Source organism: Festucalex cinctus, chromosome 18 (assembly GCF_051991245.1).
Source record: "Festucalex cinctus isolate MCC-2025b chromosome 18, RoL_Fcin_1.0, whole genome shotgun sequence".
In the NCBI taxonomy this organism is placed as follows: Eukaryota; Metazoa; Chordata; class Actinopteri; order Syngnathiformes; family Syngnathidae; genus Festucalex; species Festucalex cinctus.
Genome location: NC_135428.1, coordinates 17,716,070 through 17,741,411, shown reverse-complemented (window position 1 = coordinate 17,741,411; position 25,342 = coordinate 17,716,070). Strand labels below are relative to the sequence as shown.

General features: G+C 41.3%; 2 protein-coding genes across 6 annotated transcripts in view; both read right to left on the bottom strand.

Annotated features, from left to right (window-relative positions):
• Nucleotides 1-9,208, bottom strand: part of tecta (tectorin alpha) — a 29,439-nt gene extending 20,231 nt beyond the window's left edge. The window contains exons 1-8 of one of the 3 annotated variants that reach the window (XM_077504178.1): nt 8,829-9,208; nt 5,693-5,816; nt 3,991-4,055; nt 3,764-3,903; nt 3,356-3,643; nt 2,759-2,896; nt 2,425-2,590; nt 1,927-2,339 (exon numbers count right to left, since the gene is read on the bottom strand). In XM_077504178.1, coding sequence (XP_077360304.1) covers nt 1,927-2,339; nt 2,425-2,590; nt 2,759-2,896; nt 3,356-3,643; nt 3,764-3,903; nt 3,991-4,054 — 1,209 coding nt within the window. In that variant the 5' untranslated portion in view covers nt 4,055; nt 5,693-5,816; nt 8,829-9,208. Of the gene's footprint in view, nt 1-1,926; nt 2,340-2,424; nt 2,591-2,758; nt 2,897-3,355; nt 3,644-3,763; nt 3,904-3,990; nt 4,056-5,692 lie in introns of all 3 variants that reach the window. The other 2 variants (XM_077504179.1, XR_013279662.1) reach the window with 2 other exon arrangements.
• Nucleotides 9,209-9,355: 147 nt separating this feature from the next.
• LOC144005814 (tubulin-specific chaperone cofactor E-like protein) lies at nt 9,356-24,098 on the bottom strand. Of its 3 annotated transcripts, none has more exons than XM_077504181.1 (9): nt 23,813-24,098; nt 21,856-21,918; nt 20,096-20,244; nt 19,873-20,012; nt 18,271-18,452; nt 17,935-18,191; nt 16,413-16,539; nt 16,070-16,186; nt 9,356-11,677 (listed from the first exon to the last, which is right to left on the bottom strand). In XM_077504181.1, exons 3-9 carry the CDS (start codon nt 20,232-20,234, stop codon nt 11,332-11,334), a joined length of 1,308 nt encoding a protein of 435 aa, XP_077360307.1. In that variant the 5' UTR covers nt 20,235-20,244; nt 21,856-21,918; nt 23,813-24,098; the 3' UTR covers nt 9,356-11,331. The 3 variants fall into 3 exon arrangements, with proteins under 3 accessions (XP_077360307.1, XP_077360308.1, XP_077360306.1); XM_077504182.1 differs by having other exon boundaries at nt 23,945-24,098; XM_077504180.1 differs by lacking the exon at nt 23,813-24,098 and having other exon boundaries at nt 21,856-23,172.
• Between the last annotated feature and the right edge of the window lie 1,244 nt (nt 24,099-25,342).

Here is a 25,342-nt window from a genome sequence, read left to right as displayed (position 1 = left end):
TGGCCCTTTGAGAGCTGCGGCTAGCACGAGCACGGAAGATTCTGACCAATCTTCAGGGAACGAGACTGTGGAACAGCAAGTGACACTTCAACTCAGAGATTTGGGATGAACTGTTGATCCTGCGCACATTCAGATGTGCTTTTCGCTTCCAACTGGAGGGACACGACCACCGGCAGTTCTGATCAGCTTTGTTGACAGAAAGAAAAAGATTGCTCTTCTGAGAGACCGTCACAAGCTTCGTGGGAAACATGTCTACATCAACGAAAACCTCACCAAACGAAATGCTGACATCGCCAAAAAGGCTCGACAAATGAGAAAGAATGGACCTATCGAAAGCACGTGGACAAAAGACTGCCGAATTTTTATTCAAACTAAAGATAACTCTGGTCAACTAAAAACACGAATCGTGAAAGGAGCTGAGGAATTGGCAGCGCTTGAGAGACAACAGTAATTCACAATATCACAACAACAACAACAACAACAACAACAACATCACTAATTACCCAAAGCTGGAGTTGTATATGATTATTTGCTGACTTTGCCAAGGCTAACTCTTGTTTATACACCTGCATTGATAACATGTATTGCTGTTCCCGTTTGAATCGAAATATTGTCTGGCTCGAATTCCGTTTGTTCTAACAGTCAAGGCTACATGATAAGGCTGTATTGTGGCTCCAATGAATCTGCTGTCAATACGCAAAATGGGGGTTGGTGGTCTGGTTCCTGGAATGCAGCTGGCGTGGGACGCTCTGCTGGGTGAGCTAGGCTGGGCAGCGCACAGGAGTCATCAGATCCACAACATGCTAGCAACCAGTGGTGCTACCTGACCAGAATCGAGTGCTGAAATTGCTTGAAAGCAATGGGCCGAATGCAAGCCGATCTACTCTTCTGGAAAGCACAACATGTGTGAAAGCTGATCCGAGGTCAGCGAAGACCCTACTGGTGAAAGAGAAGAATTGCGCTTGCCTTGGCTGCTCGCCTGGCGGGGTGGGCTTGCTGGTGGCGTCTGGGGACCGACTCACCAGTTCTAAATGACTGGGACTAGCCACAATCTACACACGGACATTCAAGATGAACTGAGCGAGCAGTGTCTGGGATAGTATGGGATGGATAACGATAAAAATTAATGACTATTCTAAATAATGTATATGATTGATGCGTTATAGTAATGGGTCGATGGGGACGGGTCTCGAATAAGCTTCGGCTTCTACCCGTCAGCCCTTCTTTCGGATGTCAATGTTGCAAATGATGTGATGTGATTGATGTAAACTGTAATGTGTCCGAAAGGAAAAAAATGAATAAACTAACTAACTAAACTAATCCTCAAATACTGGAAGACAACTGGATTTCTTCTTGGTTGTCTAGTTTGGATCATCTTTTGAGGAAGATCAGACAAGTAGATTCTCAGTCATGCATGTCTTGGTCATCTTCAAAACTTCAAGGAGACTAACTGGACTTCTTCTTAGTTGATGTCACCAAGAGTTATCTTTTGAGAAAGATTAGTTGTAGGCTGTCAGCCACCCATGTCATAGTCATCCCTGAAATTTGGAAGCAAATTTGAATTCTAGGTTGCTGACCCCAAAGAATAATTCTGCTCGCCTTCCAGTCATCGTTTGAGGAAGATCAGATTTTAAGATTGCAATGATAAACCAACTGTCTTTCAAGTTTGAGCAAGAGCTGAGGGACGCTGCTGACTGGTTGCCAGTCAATCGTAGGGCATATACAGACAAACCACTCTTCACGCTCATCTGAACAATTTAAAGTCTTGAACTGACCGAATATTGGAAGGTGAGGAAACCAAGCTGCGATTTCAAGCCAGAACCTGAACCGACTGAAGTAGTTGCAACCCACAAAACTCAAATCGATCTCTCATTCTGAGATCAGATTAGGATTAGAGAGAATGGAATCGGACTATCGATTACTCACTTTAACAGTTCCCAAACTTCCTTTCAGCAATGTGACTCTGTGACTGTAGACCTCCACGGTTACATCTTTCAACCAGGAGACTGCAGGCACGCCACGGTCCTCGTTTTTGGCTTCCACACTGAAGAAGGGCAGCCCCGCCGCTTCCCAACATGGTCGAGCCAGAAGGTAGGTACAGGTTCCTTGAAAGTGATAGAGCAGACCATCGAAGGTGTGGTAGTGGGGGTCGCCGAACACCACGCAGGTGCTGGTGCGGGTGGGCTGGCAGGAGAAGGCCCCTTCCTGCTGCTCGCAGGTCTCCAGCTGGCCGCATGGAGCACCTTGGCAGAGCACCTCGTTGTCGATGTCAAGACAGCGGCATCGTTGCGAGCAGCGCTCTGACAACCAAAACACCTCCCCTCGTCTGTAAAAACGACCTAGAGAAGATGTAGAATCAAGACTTTTTTTTTTAGATTGTGAATCGAGGTCAGTGTTTAGGCCAGCAGAGGAGGTCCAACTTGCCGTTGTAGCTGCAGCCATTGGCGGGATCGATCAGCTCCGGGTCAAGGCGGAACAACCAGCGTCCAGGAATATTCACATTGGTAGTCTGTTCAATGTTGACCACATCATTGGACCGCGAACCCGGCAGGTTCAAGAAGTGTCCAATTTCCCCGCCATTAAAACCTGACTGGAAAGGCATCGGGATGACTGTGAGGTGGACTTGGTCATCTAGTTGCGTACAGGGGTTCCTCAGTTTATGACAGAGTTCCGTTTCTATCACAGTGACGTAACCTCAATGTCGGGACTGTCAGAAACCGAGGACCCTCTATATGGTGTCCAATCAAATCTTGTGTACCTGAGCTGTGGTGCCCCCGAGTCCGGTTAGAGGATCTCCACCACTGGCCGTGCCTGTGCTCCAAGTTATTTCCGCGTAGTTGAACAAGGCGAAGGACACTGCACCATCTGAGATTAGCACAGTTTGGAATGTGTTCACCTTTTAATCAAACAAGAGGAGTGAAACAGTTTTACAAAAGAGAGAAACAGACCAAACACTGTGCATCAGCTAAAACAAGTAAAATGATATACGAGTCTGGAATTTATGCAATGAGTTATCCAGTTCACTTCCTGGCCCTTTGAGAATTCTAAAGGTTTCGAGTTCTAGAGTAAAGCATTCCCTCCTCAGCTCTTAGGTGACATGTAAAATCAAATGTACAACCCAGCCCAAAGGTTTCTGGACCTTTTTTAAATTCCTGGATCTTTCAAGGGTATTACCCTTCCAGTTGGGTCTTCCTAGATACACCTTCCCTTCTCAGGTAAACATGTCCAGATTCATATGCAGACATTGCCCCCCACATCTCATGATTATAAAGTTCCAAGAACTTCCACAATCTTCCAACAATCTTCCAACAAACTTCAACAATCAATTCCACAATTTCGTTTTTTTTAACTTTACCGGGGTGGTCTGGCTCCCGCCGTAGAATGTGACCTGGTGCCACGTGGCGACGAAGACCCAGCTGGCCGTGAAGTTGGGGATGTTCTTGAAATGCCTGCGGACGTCATGCGTCGCCCTGTCCAGTATCTGCGGCAGGGTGGTTTCCCTGTAGTAGACGTCCCCACGGATCCCGTTGTGCACGTCGGCCCAGAGGGGGGCGATGAAGGACCGGCTGTCACTAAGGGGGAACGCTTCCGGCGTGAACTGGCTCACATGCTCGTTGAATGATATCACACCATTGTTGTTGACCTGAGAAGACAATTTGCGTGTGGGTACAACCAGCATTATGGAAAACGGAAAACGTTTTGACGAAACATTGAGAAACTCGGTTTAAAAATTCAAACAGAACGGCTCGTGGTGACTTCTTACGTAGATGGTGCGGTAGGAGGTACTGAAAAAAACGAAGGGCACAAGCAGAGGAATCTCAGGCGAGCTCCCGTCATCCATCTTGGGCGTCTCCAGATCGTTGTGGGCGGGTCCAAATGGATACAGGACATCCCGAGTACCAACTAAAATGGAGGACAAAACGAAAAGCGATGGATGGACCTCATTAGAATGTGCCAGTTTGCCCAATGCCCTGTTGTGTGATCTCATACATCTTGTGCGGGCGGGTACGCTGACGATGAAGAGCACAAGTACTGGAATGACTGGCCTCATCATCCTAAATAAAAACAAGAATTGATTGATCAAGTCAGATCAACATTGCAGAGCATCCAGTCCACTGGAACTTATTCATCACACACAACATCGTCACATTCTCTATAATTCTAAATCAGGTTTTGGTCCTTTGAATTCCTGCTACTACTTCTTAAAGCACATGCAGGCTCCCAGGTCTCCCCCGAGGAGCACCTGAAAAGAAACCATTATGCGTGCCAGGACAATGTGTCAGGATCACATTAGCCTTACGGTCCCATGCGAAGAGGCACCGGTGGATTACAGGCTTGTTTTCTACCTCGCCGACTCGACTGCCACAAGGCCGCCTTACCGCCATTGAGGAGGCTGGGGTGGGGGGGTGCTAATGGCTCAGAGGGATGTGTTTGGCTTGCCAAGGTCAGAGCAGTGTTGCAGCAGCTTGGCAAACTCCACTTTGCATTGACACTGATACAATTGACATTTTTCTACTTTTTTCCGTTATTTTTCAATAATTCAAACAGGACTACAAGGTCCCTCTGCTCAAGCTAGCATGTGTCCAGGTCTTTCTGAAGCTTACCAATGACCATCTAGATGTTCCAGAGGAGGTACGGGAAAAGGTCTTGAGGTCAGATGTGACCAACATTATTTATTTATTTATTTATTTTTGCTATTAACTCCTCCCGGTGTTTAAAATAGAAAGATGTTGAGAGTACAATTCCAAGAATGCAATCCCAACTTTGAAGAATGTTGATGAAAACAACTTTGGGCATTCTAAGAGCATTGAAGACAGGTTGTGTCTGGTCTTCTGTGTGTCGTGTGTGTGTATTTTATGCACAATTAGTGAGCATTGGGTTTTTCACTATTGGTTGGCCGGGCTGGTCCCTATCCACTGCAAATGGCGGTGGTCAACTGTAGATGAAATTTAAAAGTTGTTTAATTAAATATAAAGCCAGATTTATATTTATTTAGTTCACATTTCTCTCTCTCTCTCTCTTTTTTAAAATCATTATCAAAGCATCATGCTGCTTACTAGGAGTGTAACGATATATCAATATTGCGATAAATGGTACTACTTTGTCGCCCGATAGATTATCGATACGTATTTGTAGTAAAAAAATAAAAGCAGTCCTTTTACCAATACACAGCCACTATAACGGCTCCATTGTTCATGACTTATTGAGCAATTACTTGGCGGGCCACTAGGGGGAGCGCCTCTTCAGGCGAAGAAGGCTCATGAGCTTAGTTTTTATTATTATTCTTATTATTTACATATATATATATTTATATATTTATATATTATATATTCATTATATTTATATTTATTTATATTTTATCATATTATGAATTATTATTTTTAAAATTTTGTATTTATTTATATTATTATTTTATGATTAGTTTGATTGTATATTATCATGGATTTATTACCTGAGCAATATATCGCTAATCGTGGTATTGTCATATCGTGAGATAATCGTTGTTGCAAGCCTCGTCTTGTATATCGTATCGTATCGTGAGGTAGTCACCCCTACTGCTTACTACCATTAGGACCCTTACTACTATTAAGGCACTTAAAGCTATCTGCATTTTGAGTTGTTCAGGGAATACTCACTCTCATGCATTCATGTAATAAAAGGCTTTTTTTTTTTTTTTTTGGCGTGTACTGACCTGCCTTTATGAGATGAGCATGGAGCACCTCTCTAATCCAACCTGGCAACCTCCATGCAGCACAGCCCCATCCAGCGGACGAGCATCCACGACCTCAAACAGGGCGATCGGGTCCAATTTCCTACTTCAAATACAAGCACAGTGCATCCAAATCCTTGGAATGAGGTCGGTTGGTCGTGTGTGCGTGTGTACATGAGGGAACTTTTGCAAGATTGACTTCAATTTAACAGGAGATGAGAGTTTGTGCAAGAGGGCAGGAGATGTGAAAAGGGAAAAGGGGAGGGGTGGAGCAGGAATGTCAGGAAGCAAGGGAGTGGAGGGAGGTTGGAGATGTGGACGAAAGATGGAAAGAGTCATGTTAGGATAAATTGGGAAAAATGCTGTTTAGAGAAAACCATTGCTGCAATTGCAGCTAACTTGGAGAAACTCTCTTTATAGGTTACATGAAAACTATTACTCTAAATAATCTGTTGTTGTTTTAATCTACAAAACAAAACAAAAATTGGCTTTCTTTGTTTTCAATCTGAAAAGAAAACAATTTAGAGATAAACATTTTCGGGAAAAAACAAAAACTAGCTTGTTTTTGTTTTCTTGTCAAAAGAATATCTAATTTCTGAGATACAAGTTTGAAAATCAGGTATCTCCAAATATTGTGACATTATTTTTTGTCTGTTTAAAAAAAAACTTCATTTTGAGACATTTACTATACAGATACTGCTGAATGTTGTGTGTGTGTGTGTGTGTGTGTGTGGGGTGGGGGGGGCACAAAAAACAGTAACAACACAAAATGTTACACATAAATTATGTACCTCCAGATTCTATTTTTTATTTTTGGCTTAAATAAACCCTCAAGAAAACATATCTTCAGTAGAACTCGTGTAGAGGTATAGTAAGTGTTTGCATTGTTTTGACTTATCCACGTAAGAATATAAAAATGTATGTGAGATAACCAAACGTGTTATTTTTCTGGCAAAAAGATCATTGCTTTTCATGGATAAAATCAAGTGCATCTTAGCTGCTAATCATGCTAAAGCTACATCAGTTGAGTTGGATGTCTTTGAAACAATTACAGCTCACGAAGGAAACTTGTAGTCGTTGCATCATGTACATTTCTTGGCTTTTTGAGCTGTGTAGAAGGTAAAGTTGAGGAATTAACACACGTCACGTTGGGCACTACGTCTCGCTTCCCTTTTTAATTAGGAAAAGTGTCATTTGCGAGGATACGCAAGACGCGTAGTCTCCGGAGATGTCCACCCGATAGCGAGTGGGTGAAATCTCAGGTGGACGTGTGCTGACGGGGTCTGGGAAAGGAGTTTGGAGGGCGCTGAGTCGGGGCTTTGTTGCGGGAGGACAGTGGGGAGTAACTGGAGAGGTGAGTGAGGGGGGGAGCAAGACATGTGAAAGGCTCCAGGAGTGAGGCCAGGACCCTTACTACCATTAAGACACACTGATGCGCTCTCAGCTGAGGTTTCTTTTAGGAAGCCCCTCAAGACCGAATAGAAATGGACGCATCAGTGAAAGGCGGAATCTCACAAAGGCTGAGGATATCAAGAGTTAGCGATGAGCAGGTGGCCGAGGAGGAGAGGCCCTTGACTTGGGTTTGTGTTTTGGGAAACGCGGTGTTTGAATACAGTGGAAAAGATGGAGGTGTCTTGATAGGACCTCACGGTAAAGTTGCTATTCATTGCCGCAACAATAGAGAGGAAAAAAAAAATAGGGACAAAACGGTTTTTTTTGTAGCACCAACGCTGAAGTGGCAAATAGAACTGGCAATTTTACGCCTTTTCACACATTTACCAACTCTATTCGTGCTAGTTTCTATCTTTAGTCTTATCGGAACCTGTGCTGAAATCATAGGATTTGGACAATTTTGAATTAAAAAATGGCTCCAAACGATTACTTGATTATTAGAATAGTTGTCAATTAATCGTATAATCGATTAATTTTGACAGCCTACTTAGAAGGTAGCGTCGGAGCCCTTGTCAGAATCTCTGTGAGAGATGTCACTGGAGGAATGTTCCAAACTAGAATGATTGATTTCTCAACCACCTGACAGGCTAACTGATGGGAAGGTCCGTCCAGGAATCCAGCTGGATTGAAAACAAACTTTCTATATATAGGCGACAACCAAAAGAAGTTTTAGGTCTCTCTTTCAACTTGTTACCTGATGCAGTTCCGGTCAAGGTAGAAGAGTGTCACGTCTTCTGGAGAACCCATCAAGCCTGACCTTCACAAAGCAGGTTCACGGCTGGATACCCCGATGGAGTCACAGAACCCACAGAGTGGGCAAGCGGGCCACCCCTCATCCAGGCAGTTAGCCTTACCTTCGCCTCTTTGTGACCCCATTCAAGATAAACTGAACCTTCTTCCACAAAACCCAAACCTTCTTACCCCCCATGACTTTGAAGAGCACAATAAACTTTAAATTCCTCCCCACAACAATGCAGGACGGATCAGAGTAGCAACTGCACCTGATCTGATTTTTTTATTTTTTTTATTTTTTATTTTTTTATAAAATGTACATGATACTAGTGTTGTTCCGATACCGTTTTTTGGCCCCCGATACCGATACCGATACCCAGCTTTGCAGTATCGGCTGATACCGATACTTAAGTTTTTTTCCTCAACATGAAAAAACTGTGCTGTTATTGGTTCAGAGCATTCAAGGGCCAATAGGATGTCATAGATCGGCATGCAGTGACATGTCACATATCAGTGAATGTCGTGCACGAGCAAGACACAAGATGCTGCATCCAAAATCCTATATTAGTGTTGGAGTTAATGGTATCGGCATGCTACTTGTGAGTAGTCACCGATACCACTGTTTTAATGCAGTATCGGCACCTCTGCCGATACCAGTATCGGCATCGGAACAACAGTACCTGATACGAAAGCTTTTTGGTTTTAATTTCAACATTACCATGATCTTTTTATGAGCTGTGCCCCAGAGGATCCAAAACACTAGAATTATGTCACTTGAACAAAGTCTTGTGATGCGATCATGCGACATTTCAGACAACCTGCAACTCTTGATGCGGAACCCTGACTTGGAAGTCCAACTTACTTTTGAACTTCTTAGAGGATCTGCTCATAATGCCGAGGAACGACAACGGTTTGAAATGAGAAAAATACTCACGGTGGAGGAGGTAATTCTTTCCTCTTCAAATCAGATACAGGAAGTCAATATCCATGGACATAAAAGTTGAATGGAGGAGAGTCGTTAAGGTGGTTATTGGCTAAGCTGTCGTTTGGGCGAAATGTGGTCCTTTTCTGGAGTCTGTGGGGAGGGGGTGGGGGGGGAAGCAAAACATACCTAAAAACAAAAACACAATGGAAACTATTATTTGTGTGAACTTTGACAGAGACTGTCCGATGACTGATCAATTGAAGGGTGGTGGGTGGTTCTGGCACCAACATCTCAAACAGGATTAAAGGCCCTGCAGTTGGAAGAGAGGGGTGGAATTGGAAAGGACTATCCCAGAAATATGAGCCAATCTGATATGTATGGAATGGGCTAAATCGATGCATTGCCAAAAGTAGTCATAGACCAGACAGAAATGTCTAAAATTCTGTAAAACCTAAGCGACTTCTTCTTGGTCTCAAAGACGATGGATGAGTTTGTCCCAAAGATGAAAAAAACAAAACAAAACAAAAAAACAACAGTTCAAAGATAGATCATAATTTATTTTTTCAAGAGAACCCAAAGCATAATTATACATAAAAGTACAGCTGTGAGAATCATATTGCGAAATTAAACACAAAACAAAGTCACCACTGACACCGATCCAAAATGTTATAAATTAATACACTGTGACAGTACAAGGCAAAATGTTCGACATTGGCGCTTAAACAATATCTGAAATTGTCCTCAAAGTGAGCGTGCAACTTCTTCTTGTGAAAATGGAGTAGAAATTTGTACTAAAACGGTAAGCAAAGTGACATTTTGCTCGCATTCCACAGCAGTTTAGGCTTTTCATTTTCAAAATGGTTTAGTGAAACCCTCAAAACACAACAAATATCTGTCAAGTGTGTGCTCTTTTTTTAAATATATATTTCAACCACATTATGTATTAAGATTCATACAAAATTGTCCTCATAGAGTGACACATTTTATACACGATAAAAAGCAAATCTCAGAATATTACACCATAGAGCAACAATTCACGTTACATCCCACGATAGTGCTCACCAAAATACCAGCCAAAAAATATCCTACAAAAGCTCACCCAAATTTTCAGTTTCCTGACATTCCGGGATGTCTTCAAACGCAAAGGTAAACTGAAGTGACAAATACACCAAAACACCAAGCTGAAATATGAGGCAAGTTTCCCAGAAAAGGTCCTGGTCTTTAGTCCAGAAACCGCAAGCATTTGTTCTGTGTGGGCTTTCGTTGGGTTTGTGTAAACTTGGCATTTCAAAAAGGACATTATTGACAGTTTGTAAGTTTTAGATTTTGCAATTTCATGATGGATATGTGATGATTTACGAAGCTTTTCCACTGCACGGTTCCAGCTCGGACTCACCTCTCTTTGGATGGCCTTTTTCCCCCCACTTCAAACCTCCAAAAACCAAGCCAATGACCATTTTTCCAGACTATGTTGCTACTTTTTCCACCTGCTTTGAACCATAGGCATGTCTGGCCCAATTTTAGGGCTGCTGGCATCTCTTGAAGAGTATCGAAGCATCCCCAAATTTTGCCAGGTTCAAGTAAGAGTGTTGGAAACTCCTGCCGATTGAGTAGATGCACCTGTGGCTAAAGCCAAACATGTGGCAGGATTTGTACTTCCTGGACTCTGTCTTTATCTTCTGTGCCGTGGCTCATCATTGACATCTTTTTGATCATCAATAGTGAGAGCAGTAGACACCGTGTAGTGGAAAACAAACATCTCCCGAGGTTCTTAAGAATCTACCTCCGCCGTGCTGGTGGGAATTCATTTTCTCAATCGCCGCTAATGTGAGCCAGTGGGAGAGGTAATGACCCCGTGTCCTGTGAAAGAGCGGACACTGGAGGTGTCAGGTTTGTGAGGGCGATGTTAAGAAGGGTGGCATTCAGGTGGACGGGGGTGGGGTGGGTGGTCGCCATCCCTCCCGCCACCCAATCGGTTGAGCTGACCCAGCAGATACAGAGGAAGTGACCTGACACCACAATCAGGTGTTTGGTTACCATCTAGTCTGGTACTCTGCAGGAAGGCGGGGTCGCTCAAATTCTGGAGTGGACGTTTTTTTTTGGTTGGGGGGGAAAATGATTTTTAAAGAATGGCCCATCTAAAATTGTACGCATCCAAGCAAAAACAATTTGCGGTAAACAATTTGAAAATCTGTCAGTGCCTAAAAACTACAAACAAGTCTCTGGTAGTCATCCATCCGTGTTCAATTCAAACATCCATCATGGTTAGAGTTGACGAGCCAAAACTTTAAATCTCTGCAGTTACTAGTTAACTCTTTCTCAGAAACAAGACGTCTGTGTTGAGATAAGGCTGCCTGTTAACCCAAGATGTTGGGGTTAATCAACCACTGACCATTGAGCTAGCACCAACATTTTGTTGTGAAAAATGACAAACTCAAGAAAAAGGTAATCCAGTAAGTGTCCAGCGAGTCTTCTCCAAAGACCAAAACAAAAATACAAGAGAGTCCCTACCTCAAAGATGTGAGGAGCTACAGCGGCTTTTCACCTTGGGCACGACGAGGATCTCGTCTCCATCTCGAATGCTGTACGAGTGGAGGGCCCGGAAGCCGCACTTCAACTCCTCCGGTCCCAAGACCGAAGACATCTCCCGGTCGATGTAGAAGAGCCTGATCCCGTTGCTGGGCAACTGAAGAAGCGCCCTCAGCTGCTTCCTCAGGTCGCTTACCGTCTGCTCCAGGCGGAGGCTGACCGCCTCCACCCTGTCGCCCCAGCGGACGTCCACCGTCGTGCAACGGGGGCTCAGGTCCACGTCAGCCAATGGGGCCAGCTGACCGTACTTGCAGACCAGCTCGTTGTATCTGTGGGAGGACCGCTGGGGTAAGACCAGTGAGGCTATAAATTGGTTGAGAGCTACTTCTTGGTTACAGATTAGCGCAAAGGGCTACCAACCAGTTTCATAAATGATTCATATTCATTTATGTGGTTCTTAACTTGGGTTTGATCGAACCGCATGTTGTGTGTATTCATTATGATTGTAATCCCTTCATACTAACAATGTCGAGGAAACAAAATGGTTGGACGAATAATATGTATTCACATGTATAACGGAACTTATGGTGTTGCACAAGGCTCAATCCTGGGGCCTCTGCGATTTTTCATTGGATTCCATCTGAAGAAAAGGGTGCTGGTTGTTTAAAAGAGTGATGCTGCAGTCAGCTGCATGATTTGCAAGGCCAACTTGAGCAATTCGAGTCCTTCGCAACAACCTAGCTAGCAAAACTAAAGCCTGGTACACATATAAGGATTTTTCAAATCTTAAAAGATTTTTTATCTTTGTCATATGCCACACAAAAAGATAAAAAAAATCGGGCATTTAACAGCTTTGGTCGTATTGTGTGTAAGGTACGCAGATAATCTCTTCACAGCTCCCTCACAAACATAAAGATTATCATCTCAACACTGGTCAAGAGTCCAGTCCTACGTGAGAGACCTCTTGCGTGATTTTACGTGATCTAATCAAAACCGGAAGGGGGAAAAAAAAAAAAAACAACTGAACTTGGAAACGACACACACCATAGAAGACAACAAACGTGACAAACTGGAAGTAATGATGGTGTTTTGCGGACTACTTCTCCCACGAGCTGCTCCTCCATGGTAGCGGTCCACCGGACTTTGTGCTTCTGGTCGGACATGCTTTCTGATATGCTTGTTGTTTTTGTATACGCGCACTTCCGTCTTTTTCAGTTAGGGCGCCTCTTGATTGGCTACATTCCGTTTGACGTCACAGTTGCACGGATTATTATTATTTTTTTCACTCACTCACTCACTCACTCACAGAAGCTTATGTGTGGGAATGAGTGAGTGAAAAAAAAATCCGTGCGTGCTTTCAAATTGCCGCGGGAGTGACGTCACGCAGCAGACACGTTCGCCCGGCCCCGTTTGCGACACGCCACCCCCCGCTCTGCGATTGGCTTATTGGCTGGAGGGATGTAAACACTGTCTTTCCACAGGAACGTCCTGCTGTTTCCAAAACAAACACAAATGGCAAAATACAGGCTGGAGGGGTATGGGTTTTAGGACGAAATCACCACCAAAGATTAACATAAACACAGATGTGTAGACTGAGAGAAAGTTAAAGTGTGTACATCCTGTATTTAAAAAATGCATTTTCCTGAGTGAATCCGGCAGACTGCGCCTTTAAGCCACATGGAGACGCTGTAGGATCATTTTGAAATTGTGAAAACTGCCAATGTTGGCTCCGCAAAAACAGAATCCAGTCCTTTTCCTGCAAGTTAGTTTGTACTAAATTAGCGTGAAAATGTGGAACTTGCCGCCTCATCTTATCTGAGCGCAACATTCAATATTCCCTCCCTGCCGTGAGGTCCCCATCTCCTTTCAATCCCCTTTCAGTCCCTCTCGCTTACTTGAGTGCAGACTCGCATTTCATTTTCAGTCTGGTCACTCCTCTTGCAACTAATCCTTCCTGTCCAGCTCGCTGGGCTCTTTTCATGCTACGCCTGTTTCTCAATGACTTGCAATGTCACACAAGACATTCAAGCAGCGCTGAACCCCTGATGGACAGATAAACTCAAATTCTATGCGCACCCCCACACCCACCCAACTCCTAAGTAATCTGACTCAGTGTCCATAATCCACCAGATGGTGCTGTTCGTATTTATTTATCATGTGTATTTTATATTTAACACAGAGCAAGCAGGCAGATGGTGAGATGTTCGTCAGCCTCGACTTTAAGACTGGCCCATTTTTATTCTCCTTTGATGGGGCATTTCTGATTGATCCCTGGGAAATCTGCCTAGCGATAAATGGACAGACAAAAATGCCATTAATCCAATTTGCTGTGCTTTTGTTGCTGACCACTGAAAAGGATTTTTTTCCAAATTGGAACTTTGAAATTGCCAATTCTCAGAGCACATTTTGGACATACTTGGTTTTCATTGGACAGCGGCGGTACATTCATTTAACATTTTACTTAAGGGGATACTTGACTCAATATAGCCATTTTCAGCAGTAAGAAAATATTTGGTCTATAATTAACTCATTCAAACCCAAAAAATTTGTAAATAAGTTTAAGACGTTGTCCTTCACGCCCAAAAACGTATTTATATGGTTTTGTTTGTTTGTTTGTTTGTTTGTTTTATGCAAGAGCATACAAAAGGCTTTGATGCAGCTTCTGACCTGAAGTGGTGGCTTAAAGCAATGGTAGCTATTAATAAAACGGCCAGAAGGTGGCAACAGAGTATAAGAGATCAGCTAGGGCCATGTTGCAACAAGCTCTTTTTGCCAGTGTGTTCACCAGGAATGTGAATAATGATGAAACTTAGCTGTATATTGCTGCAAAACGGAAACAGATGAAAATATACTTATTTTCCTGATGAAAGAAAATACTTTAATCTTTCTTTTGATATGTTCCATGTTTTTAGAGCAATAGAACACAATAATCCGTGGGCCTTGCAAAATCAGTCAAAATCCAGTAAAACAACTGGGAGCGAAGGGGGTTGCTTCAGTGAAAATAGCTGGGAGTGAATGAGTCAATAACATCATTATTATCCATCCATCCATTTTCTTGACCGCTTATTCCTCACAAGGGTCGCGGGAGGTGCTGGCGCCTATCTCAGCTGGCTCTGGGCAGTAGGCGGGGGACACCCTGGACTGGTTGCCAGCCAATCGCAGGGCAAACATCATTATTATTCATGTACAATTTAATACATTGAAAAACATATTTTGCCACTTGTTGTCGACTCAAAATGAACACGTGTGCTCAGGGCTCAGGTAACGACCACTCACTGCTCACCTGTTTTCCGAGTTTGGTCATGTGATGTTAGCCAACTGAGCCATGATTGGACGTTACCTGTTTCCTGAGCACCTGTGATGTCATCTTCAGTTGATAGCAAGTGGCAAAATGTGTTTTTAAAAGGTATTCATTGTACATGGAAAATAATCAAGTTATCAAATTAATTCTAGACAAATTTACTTACCTACTTATATATTTATTATTTTTATTTTGTGTTAGTTTGTTTTACTGGTTCTTATTACATAATTGAATTTCAGTCCATGTACAGCACTTTGCGTGCAGCGAATGGTTGTGTTTCAGTGCTGTCGAAATAAAATTGAGTTGAGAACATTTTCTGTCATTCCAACAGCCTATCAAGGCATGGCTGACATGTTGCCAATTATTTTCTATTCGCTGACAGGGCAGAAAAAAAAATCGGAGCAAATCTGTTGGCGGTTGTCAACGCAGATAGTTTGGAGTTTTTATTTTTTAACAAAAGCATGATGATAAATATTTTATTTTTGGGTAATTTTGGAGAGTTTTGATTTTCAGTGGAAAGCATGCTAGTTTACATTTTATTTCAGCGTTTGTTGGTACTGTATTTCATATTTAATACAGAGTAGTCATTCAATTGGACAATTAATCCAGGTACACTAGATCATCAACCCCAAAATCCCTTTTTAAGACAAGTGTCATCTCCTGTGATATCAAAAATCTAACAGTCACCTCACTTTAGGTTTTTTTAAGACTAAAACAGTAGATGCAAGTTCTTAAAATATAGATTTGAAATCTTTGCTGGTACCTAGTGTATCCGTTTTCCCAATCGAAGAATTCCCAGCACAAAGAAGTCATTGAGCGGGGAGAGAGTGGTGCCATTGTCCCCTCACCAAAGGTTACTTCTCAACCCCCCCCCATGTACCCCCCCCCCCCATGTACCCCCCCCCCCCCCCCCACCAGTTACAAACTACAAGTTCTCTCACTGAGTTACATGGAATGTCTGTGGTAAAGTGCATGGCCGATCATGTGATCAATAGTCAAAAATAACAACTGGGCAAAAGCAATGGGACTCTGGACCGTTCCACCAACATTAAGTAAGAATATGGAGTCGTCACTGATTTTACCCACTGAAAGCCAAGATACCTCGTCACTGTAAAGGTCAGCTTCTGTTGAATTGTGTCACATTATACCTGGCTGTTCATTCTTCAGTCATCTGCTGTGGCAAAGTTCAGTTCTTCACTTTTTGTCGCACGTGCTAAGCTAGCATTACAGCAGAACAGAGCCACTCTGAATAGGAAAATATGCGACAGGTGCACCTGCTCACTGCTTAATTCTGTAGGGACAAGGATATTTCACTGACTGTTTTTTTTTCTTCTTCTTTAAGTTCAACTGTACATCGAGTACAAGTTGCCCATTTTGCCACAATGCTTTTTCACAAACTACTCTGATTTCATTTTCACACCTGTGCGGACGCTCCTGCTCCGGAAAGTGCTGGTAGTAGCGGATGAAGAACCTCTCCGCAGCATCCCTGTCGTTGTCGGACACCGCGCCTCCGTTCAGCACCGAGACATTTGGCAACCTGTGTAGCAGAGGCAAGTAACGTTGTCACTTGGGAATATGAAGGATGCGACAGTTTAGAAGAGCCAACGTAAAGGCACGATACTTTTTATCCTTGGGGTATTTTGACTAACACAAGCAACAGAAATGTTATTAGGATACATGAAGTGTTTTCAATAGTGGGGAAAAAAAGGGCGTGTTTGGAAGGGAATGAGTTCCCAGGGTGCACTGCGTGTGTTTAGCCTTACTGCGCTAAAAGGAGGCTGCGGCGCTCTTGCGTGCTGTACGGCTGCAAGAGCGGAATCCCCATCACTTTCAGTTCTTGCAGCTTGGGTAAGAAATTCAGCCTCTCGATGTCCTCCCACTTACTCAGCGCTGTTCATATAGAACATTGTTGTGATTTAGACAGGGGGGCAGTGAGAAAGCCACAGATTTGCTTGCTTTGTTGAAATCTCCATTTTGAGTTTGTTATATTTACATTACACCAGTTTTTTGTGTGTGTAAAATTGTCATAGTAAATGTTTAAAACACTGCAAGGTTTAGTAATTTCATTTGAATTGAAGCAATGTCTTGCAATATTATATTTATGGTTCATTTAAAAACCACAGCATTTATGTATAATAAATGTGATATTATTGTAATGAATAAGGCTGGGTCTATAATATCGAATCGCTATTCCTTTTCATAGCCCAATGTCGAGTCATAAAATCAATACTTTTAATACGCGCCCCCCCCCTCCCGTAAATTTATGTGCCAAATGACCCCCCAAAAGAAGTAAGGTAAGAATTGGACATAAAAACACAAAAAGTGGATGCATCATTATGTACTATGATGCGTCTCTGACAATACATGTACATTATTTATTTAGTAACTACTGGAATCTTAGTATGAAATCTGCTACAGGAATGTCAGTATGTGATTTGCCAGAATGTTTGACACTTTATTTACAAAGAGCTGTGGTTGTAATTGATTTCAATTATTATTTATGGTTTTGATCAGGTCATGTTCAATAAAACATATATGATACATGATTACTGTAACTGTGTTTGATTTAATTATAAGTGTAAATATTCATATTTTTACTAATGCACCAAGTAAGAGAAAGATGTTTCTACTATTTTGCAGCTTCTGGGAATGTCTTCCATATAAAAGTAAAATTGGTGCTGCATGAACTCCTTAACTGAATCGAAAATCAATGTGAATCTTGAATCGAATCAAATTGGGCCCTTCTGAATCGAATCGATTTTGGAAATCCGAATCGATGCCCAGCCCTAGTAATAAAGATTAATAAAAAAAAAATAATAATAAAAAAAAATAAAAAATATATATACATGGCAAGAGGACTTTGAAGAAATCACGATCTATATATCTATATCTATATATATATATATATATCTATATATCTATATATATATATATATATATATATATATATATATATAAAATTTTATGAATTATTATGAAATTAATGACTAAAAGATGCAGCCATATTTCTTTTACCATAGTTTAACAATTTTTCCACTTTTGTGATAAGAGTATAAAATTATAAAAAAAAATCTTTCATTGTACATTTAGAACAGATGCAAAATTTGCAATTAATCGTGAGTTAACTATTGAAGTCATGCGAGAAATTACAATTAAAATTTTTAAATCACCTGAAACCCCTAACATAGATATGCAATGAGGTTATTTTTCAAAATTCGATATTGCCAGCCTGTTTGGAGAACATCACAAGACACACTGAGAGCGCACAATCACATCTCTCCTGACCCGAGTTGTTGAGGCTGATGCAGCGCAAGTTGGGGAAGAGTCGCTGCAGGGTTTGGCGGGTGTCGTCCACGCTCTCCACACGGTTGTTGGCCAGCACTAGCTCGCCCAGGCCAGGGTACATCAGTCCGAACTTGCGCACCTCCGCCCAGTCGCGCAGGTGGTTGTCGGTGATCTGCAGAAGGCGCAGGGACGGGCAGGACGTGTGCGACTGGGACACGTGCTGGTAGTTATTCAGGCACAGGAAGAGCTCCGCCAGCCTGAGGGCAAACCAACAAGCGCAAATATTTATCGAGGCGAGCCTACGATTTGGCAAATGCGTCAGTCCACTCCGCATACTCGGGCGTGTTTCCTGTGAGCGTGTGCACGGTGTCCCAGCTGACGTGCGTGTTGATGAGGACAAGCCGGCGGACCCGAGAGAAGACGTCAGCCATGCGCGGCTCCAGCGTGGCGCCGCTCAGCGGGTTCATGCTGAGGTTGAGGAAGTCCAGGCGAGGGACGTTGGAAACGATGGCGCAGATCTGGCAAACCCGTGAAAATCAGATTTAGGGGTTGTCTGTTTTGTTTTTTTTGTTTGTTTTTGTTTTGTTTTTTTGTTTTTTTAAACAGTCATGAAGCAGCCAAATATATAAACTACAATTGAATAAAAACAAATAAATATGTCAAGCGAAGACAGTCGCTACAGTCTAGCAGAGTGATTCTAAGTGTGGTACGTCTAACACTAGTAGTACACAAACTCCCTCTAGTGGTACGCCAATCACTTAACTGTACGTAATGTAATGTATAACTTTTTTTTTTTTTTAAATCTAGCATATTACATTAGTTAAGTATAGTTCTGTTTAACTTTTAAGTACAATAGCTTCGGATTGAATCCCTTATAACTGCTTGTTTTCAAATATTTATTGTTTTTATGCTGGCTTACAATAACACTGAAAATATTTTTTAGAAATAAATTATCTTGCTATTACATCTTAACCCTCATGTTGTGTTTGTTTTTGTTTGTTTTTGTTTTTAAAGGGATACTTGACTCATTGAGCCATTTTCAGCAGTAAAAAGTTAATATTTTGTCTATAATTAATGTAGTAAAAGTAATTTTTATACTTGCTGTCGAATTATAATGACATCACCGGTGCTGACGACCAATCATGGCTCAGTTTACTGACCAAACCCAGAAAACAGGTGAGCCATAATTGGCCATTACTTCCTCAACACAGGTGATGTCATCATCAGTCGACAGCAAGGAGAAAATTTACTTTTTAAAGGTACTAATTGTACATGAAAGTTATCAAATGTTAACTTTTCACTGCTGAAATTTTTTTAATGAGTCAAGTATCCCTTTAACAACAATGTTCATGGGTCAGTGTGACCCACTGTAATGCTTAATCATCAAAAAAACAAACAAACAAACAAACAAACAAAATCGCATAACACAACGTAATACAATAAAAAAAATAAAATGAAAAAAAAAAAAAAAAAAAAAAGACGGAAATGAAAAAGGGAGCCAGCAGACTACGTTCACTTCATTTTTTTTTTTTTTTCCCTACAATTTTACAAACGGGTCAATTTGACCCGCAAAGTGACAGGAGAGACAGGTATATATTATTTATTCGGTGTAAAAATGTCAAGAACCACCACTCTAGGACATTAAAATATTCAGTGGCTTACTTTTATATTTTTAAAACACAGGGTATGGCAGGGAGATTTCATTTTTGAAAACATTTTTTTTTAAATAGAAGCATTTGAAAATTGAATTTTAATTAAGCTGAATTGAGATCAAACACAAATATGATTATTTTTGAATTCATGTTCTAACATAAGTTGCGATTTTAAACCAAACCAAGTTTAAGTGTGCATTTATTTGTGAAGGATGCTCAGTTGATCAAGCAATTGTCACTCAACAAACTCAAATGAAGAGGTAATGACAACAGTAATTCGTCTCACCTCGGCCCATTCATGGATCTCATTGTAGGACAGGTCCAGCTCGACCACGTGGGCACAGAAAGCGGCGATGTCGGACCTGTCGCCCGCCTTTTTGATGCCGCAGTCGTTCAGAACCAGCACGCTGGGCAGGAAAAGGCGACCTGACGACAGAGAATGCCGCCGGCATTAGGATTTAAAAAAAAAAAAAAACGCCACAGAATCGCAACCGGCGACCGCCGCTAACCTTTGACTGGCGAGCCGGGAGGGGAGGGCAGCACCACGACGCCTACGCCCTGGCCGTAAGGGAAGTTCTCCGTGTTGTACTTGTCGCTGATGACCTGCACGAAGGTGCGAGCCTCCTCGTCATCGTAGGACTGATCCATTGTCTCAGCCCTATAAAAAAAAGATGGTGACTCTAATAGCACTTCTTTCGTTAACCCTTGTATGACAGTTAAGAAAACCCGAAATTTCCTCTGGGAAAATTTTGCTTGAACTTCCACTACATCAGTTATGTAGCTCATATTACTAAAAGGAGGGGGCGGCTTGAGCATGCGAACCGAGGCCATGTGGGCGTCAACGCCAACCGGGAGAAGAGCTCTAAAAATAGCCCGTCAGCGTGATCACATCAATGACAAGGAAGCCGAAACGTGAGGCGAGACACGAGCGGGTCGCACTGACACTAACATTCACGTTGCAGTCAAATAAAATAAAAAAATAATAATAATTTGAAATCGCAATGTAAATTGTAACACCCAACATATGTACTGGTTGAGGACCAAAACGTATGCATGCTTCACCAATATATTTAACGCATTGCTGTCCAATAAAAAACATGTACAAATTTTTCAGTGTCATAGAAGGCCTTTTTTTTTTTTTTTTTTAAAGATTTACCTTTGGTATTAAATATTCTTATTTGCACTATTTTGACTCTTGCACAGAGCAAGGGAATCCTGAACAAATCTCATTCTAACTTGTACAATGACAATAAAGCTATTTGAATTTGAAGTCTAAATGGATGATGAAGATAATTGTTTTCATGATTGACATATTGTTAACTCATTCAAACCCAAAAATGTGGAAATGTGGTTTTTAATACTTTGCCCTTCACTCCCCAAAACACATGTATACTTTTTTTTTCTTTTTTTTTATGCAAGAGAATACAGACGGCTTTGATGCAGCTTCTGACATTAAATAGACCTAAAGCAATGGTAGCCCAGCAGGTGGCAGCAGAGTATGAAAAAATCAGCCAGGTACATGTTGCAACAAGTTCCTTTTGACAGTGTTTTCACCAGGAATGTGAATATTGATGAAACATAGCTATATTCTAATGCTAATTACTGCAAAACAGAAACAGATATAAAAAAAAAATTCCTGATGAAAGAAGAGACTCTTAATCTTTCTTTTGGTGGGTTCCATGTTTTTATAACAATGGAGCACAATATTCTATGGGCCTTGCAAAATCAGTCAAAATCCAGTAAAACAGCCGAGAGCGTAGGGGGTTGCTTCAGTGAAAATGGCCGGGGGCGAATTAGTTTATATGTTATGAAAAATCATTCATACTTTTTTTTTTTTTTTTAACTCACAAAATCTTGGAGTAGATGCTTTACACGACTACTAACAAATATGACAGAATTATTGAAAAAACAAAGTAAAACAAAACAAGCGCTTTTCCAAGTGACTTTTGGAAACCAAAACCAGCTGATGACTAGTTCAACCCAATTTTAAAACTTGCCACTGACCTGCAATAAAAATAGAAAAAATAAACTGTCAGTGTTCATTTGTGCTACTCGCTCACTGCGTGAACATTAATATCCTTTTGACAGTGTGATGACATCACTCAAAGTAGGCCTTCTCCCTGTGTCTGCCCAGGTGAGGACAGTCCCTCTCTCTTATCCATCCTGATCAGGACTATCGCTTTCAGACAAATCATCTCGCAACGGCCCAACAGCTCCAGTTTTGATGTTCCTGTCATAAAAAGTTTCTCACAGATCCGCCGAATCTTACCTTTGATGTGAGCAGAGCAACGCCAAGCCGCTTTTCAGCAGCACGTCCGATCACATTCCCCTGCTGAGAAAAGACATGCGAAAAACGGCTGAGAGCAGGGAATGGGAAAAAGTGTACAACAGATGACATGCTTCTATGAAATTTGTTTTAATTACATATTGATGCCATAAGATGGCGGCATGACACACGAGCATCCGAGCATGTACACAGTCATGAACCAATGAAGAACTGGATTTAGTAGTTGAATAAAATAACCATGCCTGTCCACTCTTTGCCGAAATATACTAAACAAACAGACAGCTGTTATAATCTGCAGTTGAGTAAACTAAACTAAACAAACACAATTCCCATCCACGGCCACGACACAAGGAAAGATGATATTATGAGTGAATGGAGTGAAGACAGAAACACGTGCAGAGGAAAAACATCCTTTCTGTTGAAGTTGGGGTATTTCTTCCTCACGGGCGGTAATTATGGTTAACAGCGTGTATTATGTTGCAGACAATAGAGCAAGGTAGGAAGCTCCTTTATGCCTGATGAACATATGTCACTGTCATGTAAAGACACAGACATCCGCCTTGCACATTGCATCATGTTGTTACCCTGTCAAACAGCATACTTTAGTTATTTCTTTGGCGTCAGGATACATGGTTACACGAGGAGTGTTACTGCTGTGCTTACCGTCTTTCATTTGATTGTTTTATGACCTTGTAGTGTGATTTAATCTTAAATTGTACATAATTCTGGCATGATTAGTAAACTAGCATATGTTATAGAGGCTACAGAATATATCATCGATTCATCGCATGAAATTGGATTGCTGTATGGCCTTGAAGTGTCATTACTAGGCCTAGCATAGGTTACGGATGGACTGCAGCATAACCTAAATAGTTCCAAGGCACACTCAGCTACTGCCATACTGTTTTCCAATTTATTTTTTTATGGTTTGGAATTGTTTTTCATCCTAATATTTATCACAATAGTGACATTTCAGGGTAAAAAAAAAATTAATGCACACCTGTTTGTGCAGCATATGTAGTCCAAGAAAAGGGATGTTCAGTTATTGCTGTCAATGTTTTTCATTTATTATTATTAATATGGCCGAGAAATACTTTCCAAACAGATAATGAATGGCAGTCATGATATTTTGAGGTTTCATATTTATGGTCTAGGACAGTGGCGTCCAAACTCGGTCCTCGAGGGCCCGAGTCCTGCAAGTTTTGGATGCTTCCCTTCTCCAACACACCTGAAGCTTATCAGCAAGCTCTGCATAAGCCTGGTAACAATCCTGTTGATTGGAAACAGCAGGGAAACATCCAAAAGCTACAGCACTCAGGCCCTCGAGCACCGAGTTTGGACACCACTGGTCTAGGAGAAATGTTTCTCACAAATATATATATATATATATATATATATATATATATATATATATATATATATATATATATATATATATTATGACTCATTACCAGAGGGGATTTTATTTTCTAGATCTGGATTTGACGCCTCTACTGAGTAGGTTAGTCAACAACGACGGACTCTACGTACACACTCAGTTTACGTCATCGCTGCCGTAAAACGAGGACCGCCTGTGTTTTTAAGAACAAAGACTCAAGGATTTTTTTTTTTTTATTGAACGTGTTTTCAAAAACGCGTTTTATGCCGAATTGAAACACGAGCCATGGCGTTTGAGAAAAAAGCCAACATTTTTGCTTCAGTCATCGAATACGATCGAAAAAATCAAGGTCATGTTTAAGATACTAATATTTGAACGGGTTTCGGCACAAGTCCACTTGACATGGGCGATAACCCAACACCGAGATCTGTCCGGTGTTGATAAATATGGCCAAGAGATAAGACTGTCCATCAGTGTTTAATGTACCTGCGTTGCCAGTCAAGACAAGGACGTAAATGGAATGTATACAGCTGTGTTACAAATGTAGCGCTTAAAACTAACTTGTCCCGTTGTGACATGTACTGCAGTAACTTCATCCTCGGCGTCTGCTGCTGAGTCAACGATGTCAACTTCTTAGTTTCGTCCTTTAAAAGCGACATGGTTATTTTCGTGGATATTATTGACTGCACTCACCGTGAAGCCACTCGCTGTTGTTTGTGTTTTTCTTTTCGCTGGTGGACTGTCAGTGGATGCCGGAAGTGACGTTTTTAAATATCTTTAAATTTGAACGGGGCTCCTCCTTACGCAACTTTGAAACAAAACATAAAACATGATTATCACATTGAACGTGAAGCTAACTAAATTAAATAAAAAAATATATATAAATATGGAAAAATTAAACGTCTTTTTCTTTTCACTGGCAGCGTGTCAGCGTTAAGACACGCCCACCAGGAAAAAAACAAAAAAACAAACACCGTTTGATTGGCTTTAAACTTCGCGTAATTTAGAGACAAAGCAAAAACGTAGGATTTGTACAACTGAAAAATAAATACATATGTTGAATAAAAAATAAATATTTAGAAAAATCCAAGACAGTGGTTTATTTTTGCTAGCAAAGTGTCAGTGTAAGCCGCGCCTACTCTTCCGGAAATGACGAAGTTTAAACGGATTTAAATTTGGTCGCTCTCCTCGTCGTTGCGCAACTTCAACACAAAACATAAGAAGTGGTTCTTGCACAAGATAGAATCATATCCATTAAATATATAAGTAAAATTAATATTGATATATTCGATAAATTGCTGTAGTTTGTATTATTGTTGCTTATCTCTCTGAGTGTGTCGAGCTGAGCATTTTGACTTTTTTTTTTTTTACCTAATGTGGCCAGGAATTTCAAGTTCAAGTTCAATTTTATTCACATGTTGAAACACCACAGCTGGCATTTGTCATGAAGGCAATCTGAATATAACTTTACATGTGAAAGAGACGCCCCTTAGAAGGTAATGCTAACCCTTAAAGCTTATTTGATGGGGGCTTACACCAGAAACGAGACAATCAACAAACTGAACAAATGCAAACAAAAATACAAAACAAAGAACATCCTAACACTACACTACACTACACTACACTACACTACACTACACCACACAAACAAACAAACAAACAAACAAACAAACAAACAAACAAGCAAACAAACAAATGTTGATCCCAGTCAGTGGATTCAACTAATTATAAATATGTAGCCAATAGTTCAGTTTTGAGTTTCCAATAAAGATGAGGAGAGATTGGGTGGGTTTTAAGGTGTGTATAAAGCTGGTTCCAAATCTGAGGGCCATAAAATGCATCACTTAAACTGCTTGGAGTCTTCACTAGAGATGAGGAATCAAATTATCAACAACTTGATACATGAAACGTGTTAATGGTACAAACTCAGCTCAGGAAGTCTTAATAGTGATGAATGATGATGAAAGAGTGGGCCGGAGGGCGCATTTTATTCAGACCATGAAAAAATACGCACCATCTTCTTTTGCAGAGTTTGGAGTGTCTTTGTAAGGCTAAAAATGTTGTACCAGATTACAGTGCATTAATGCATAT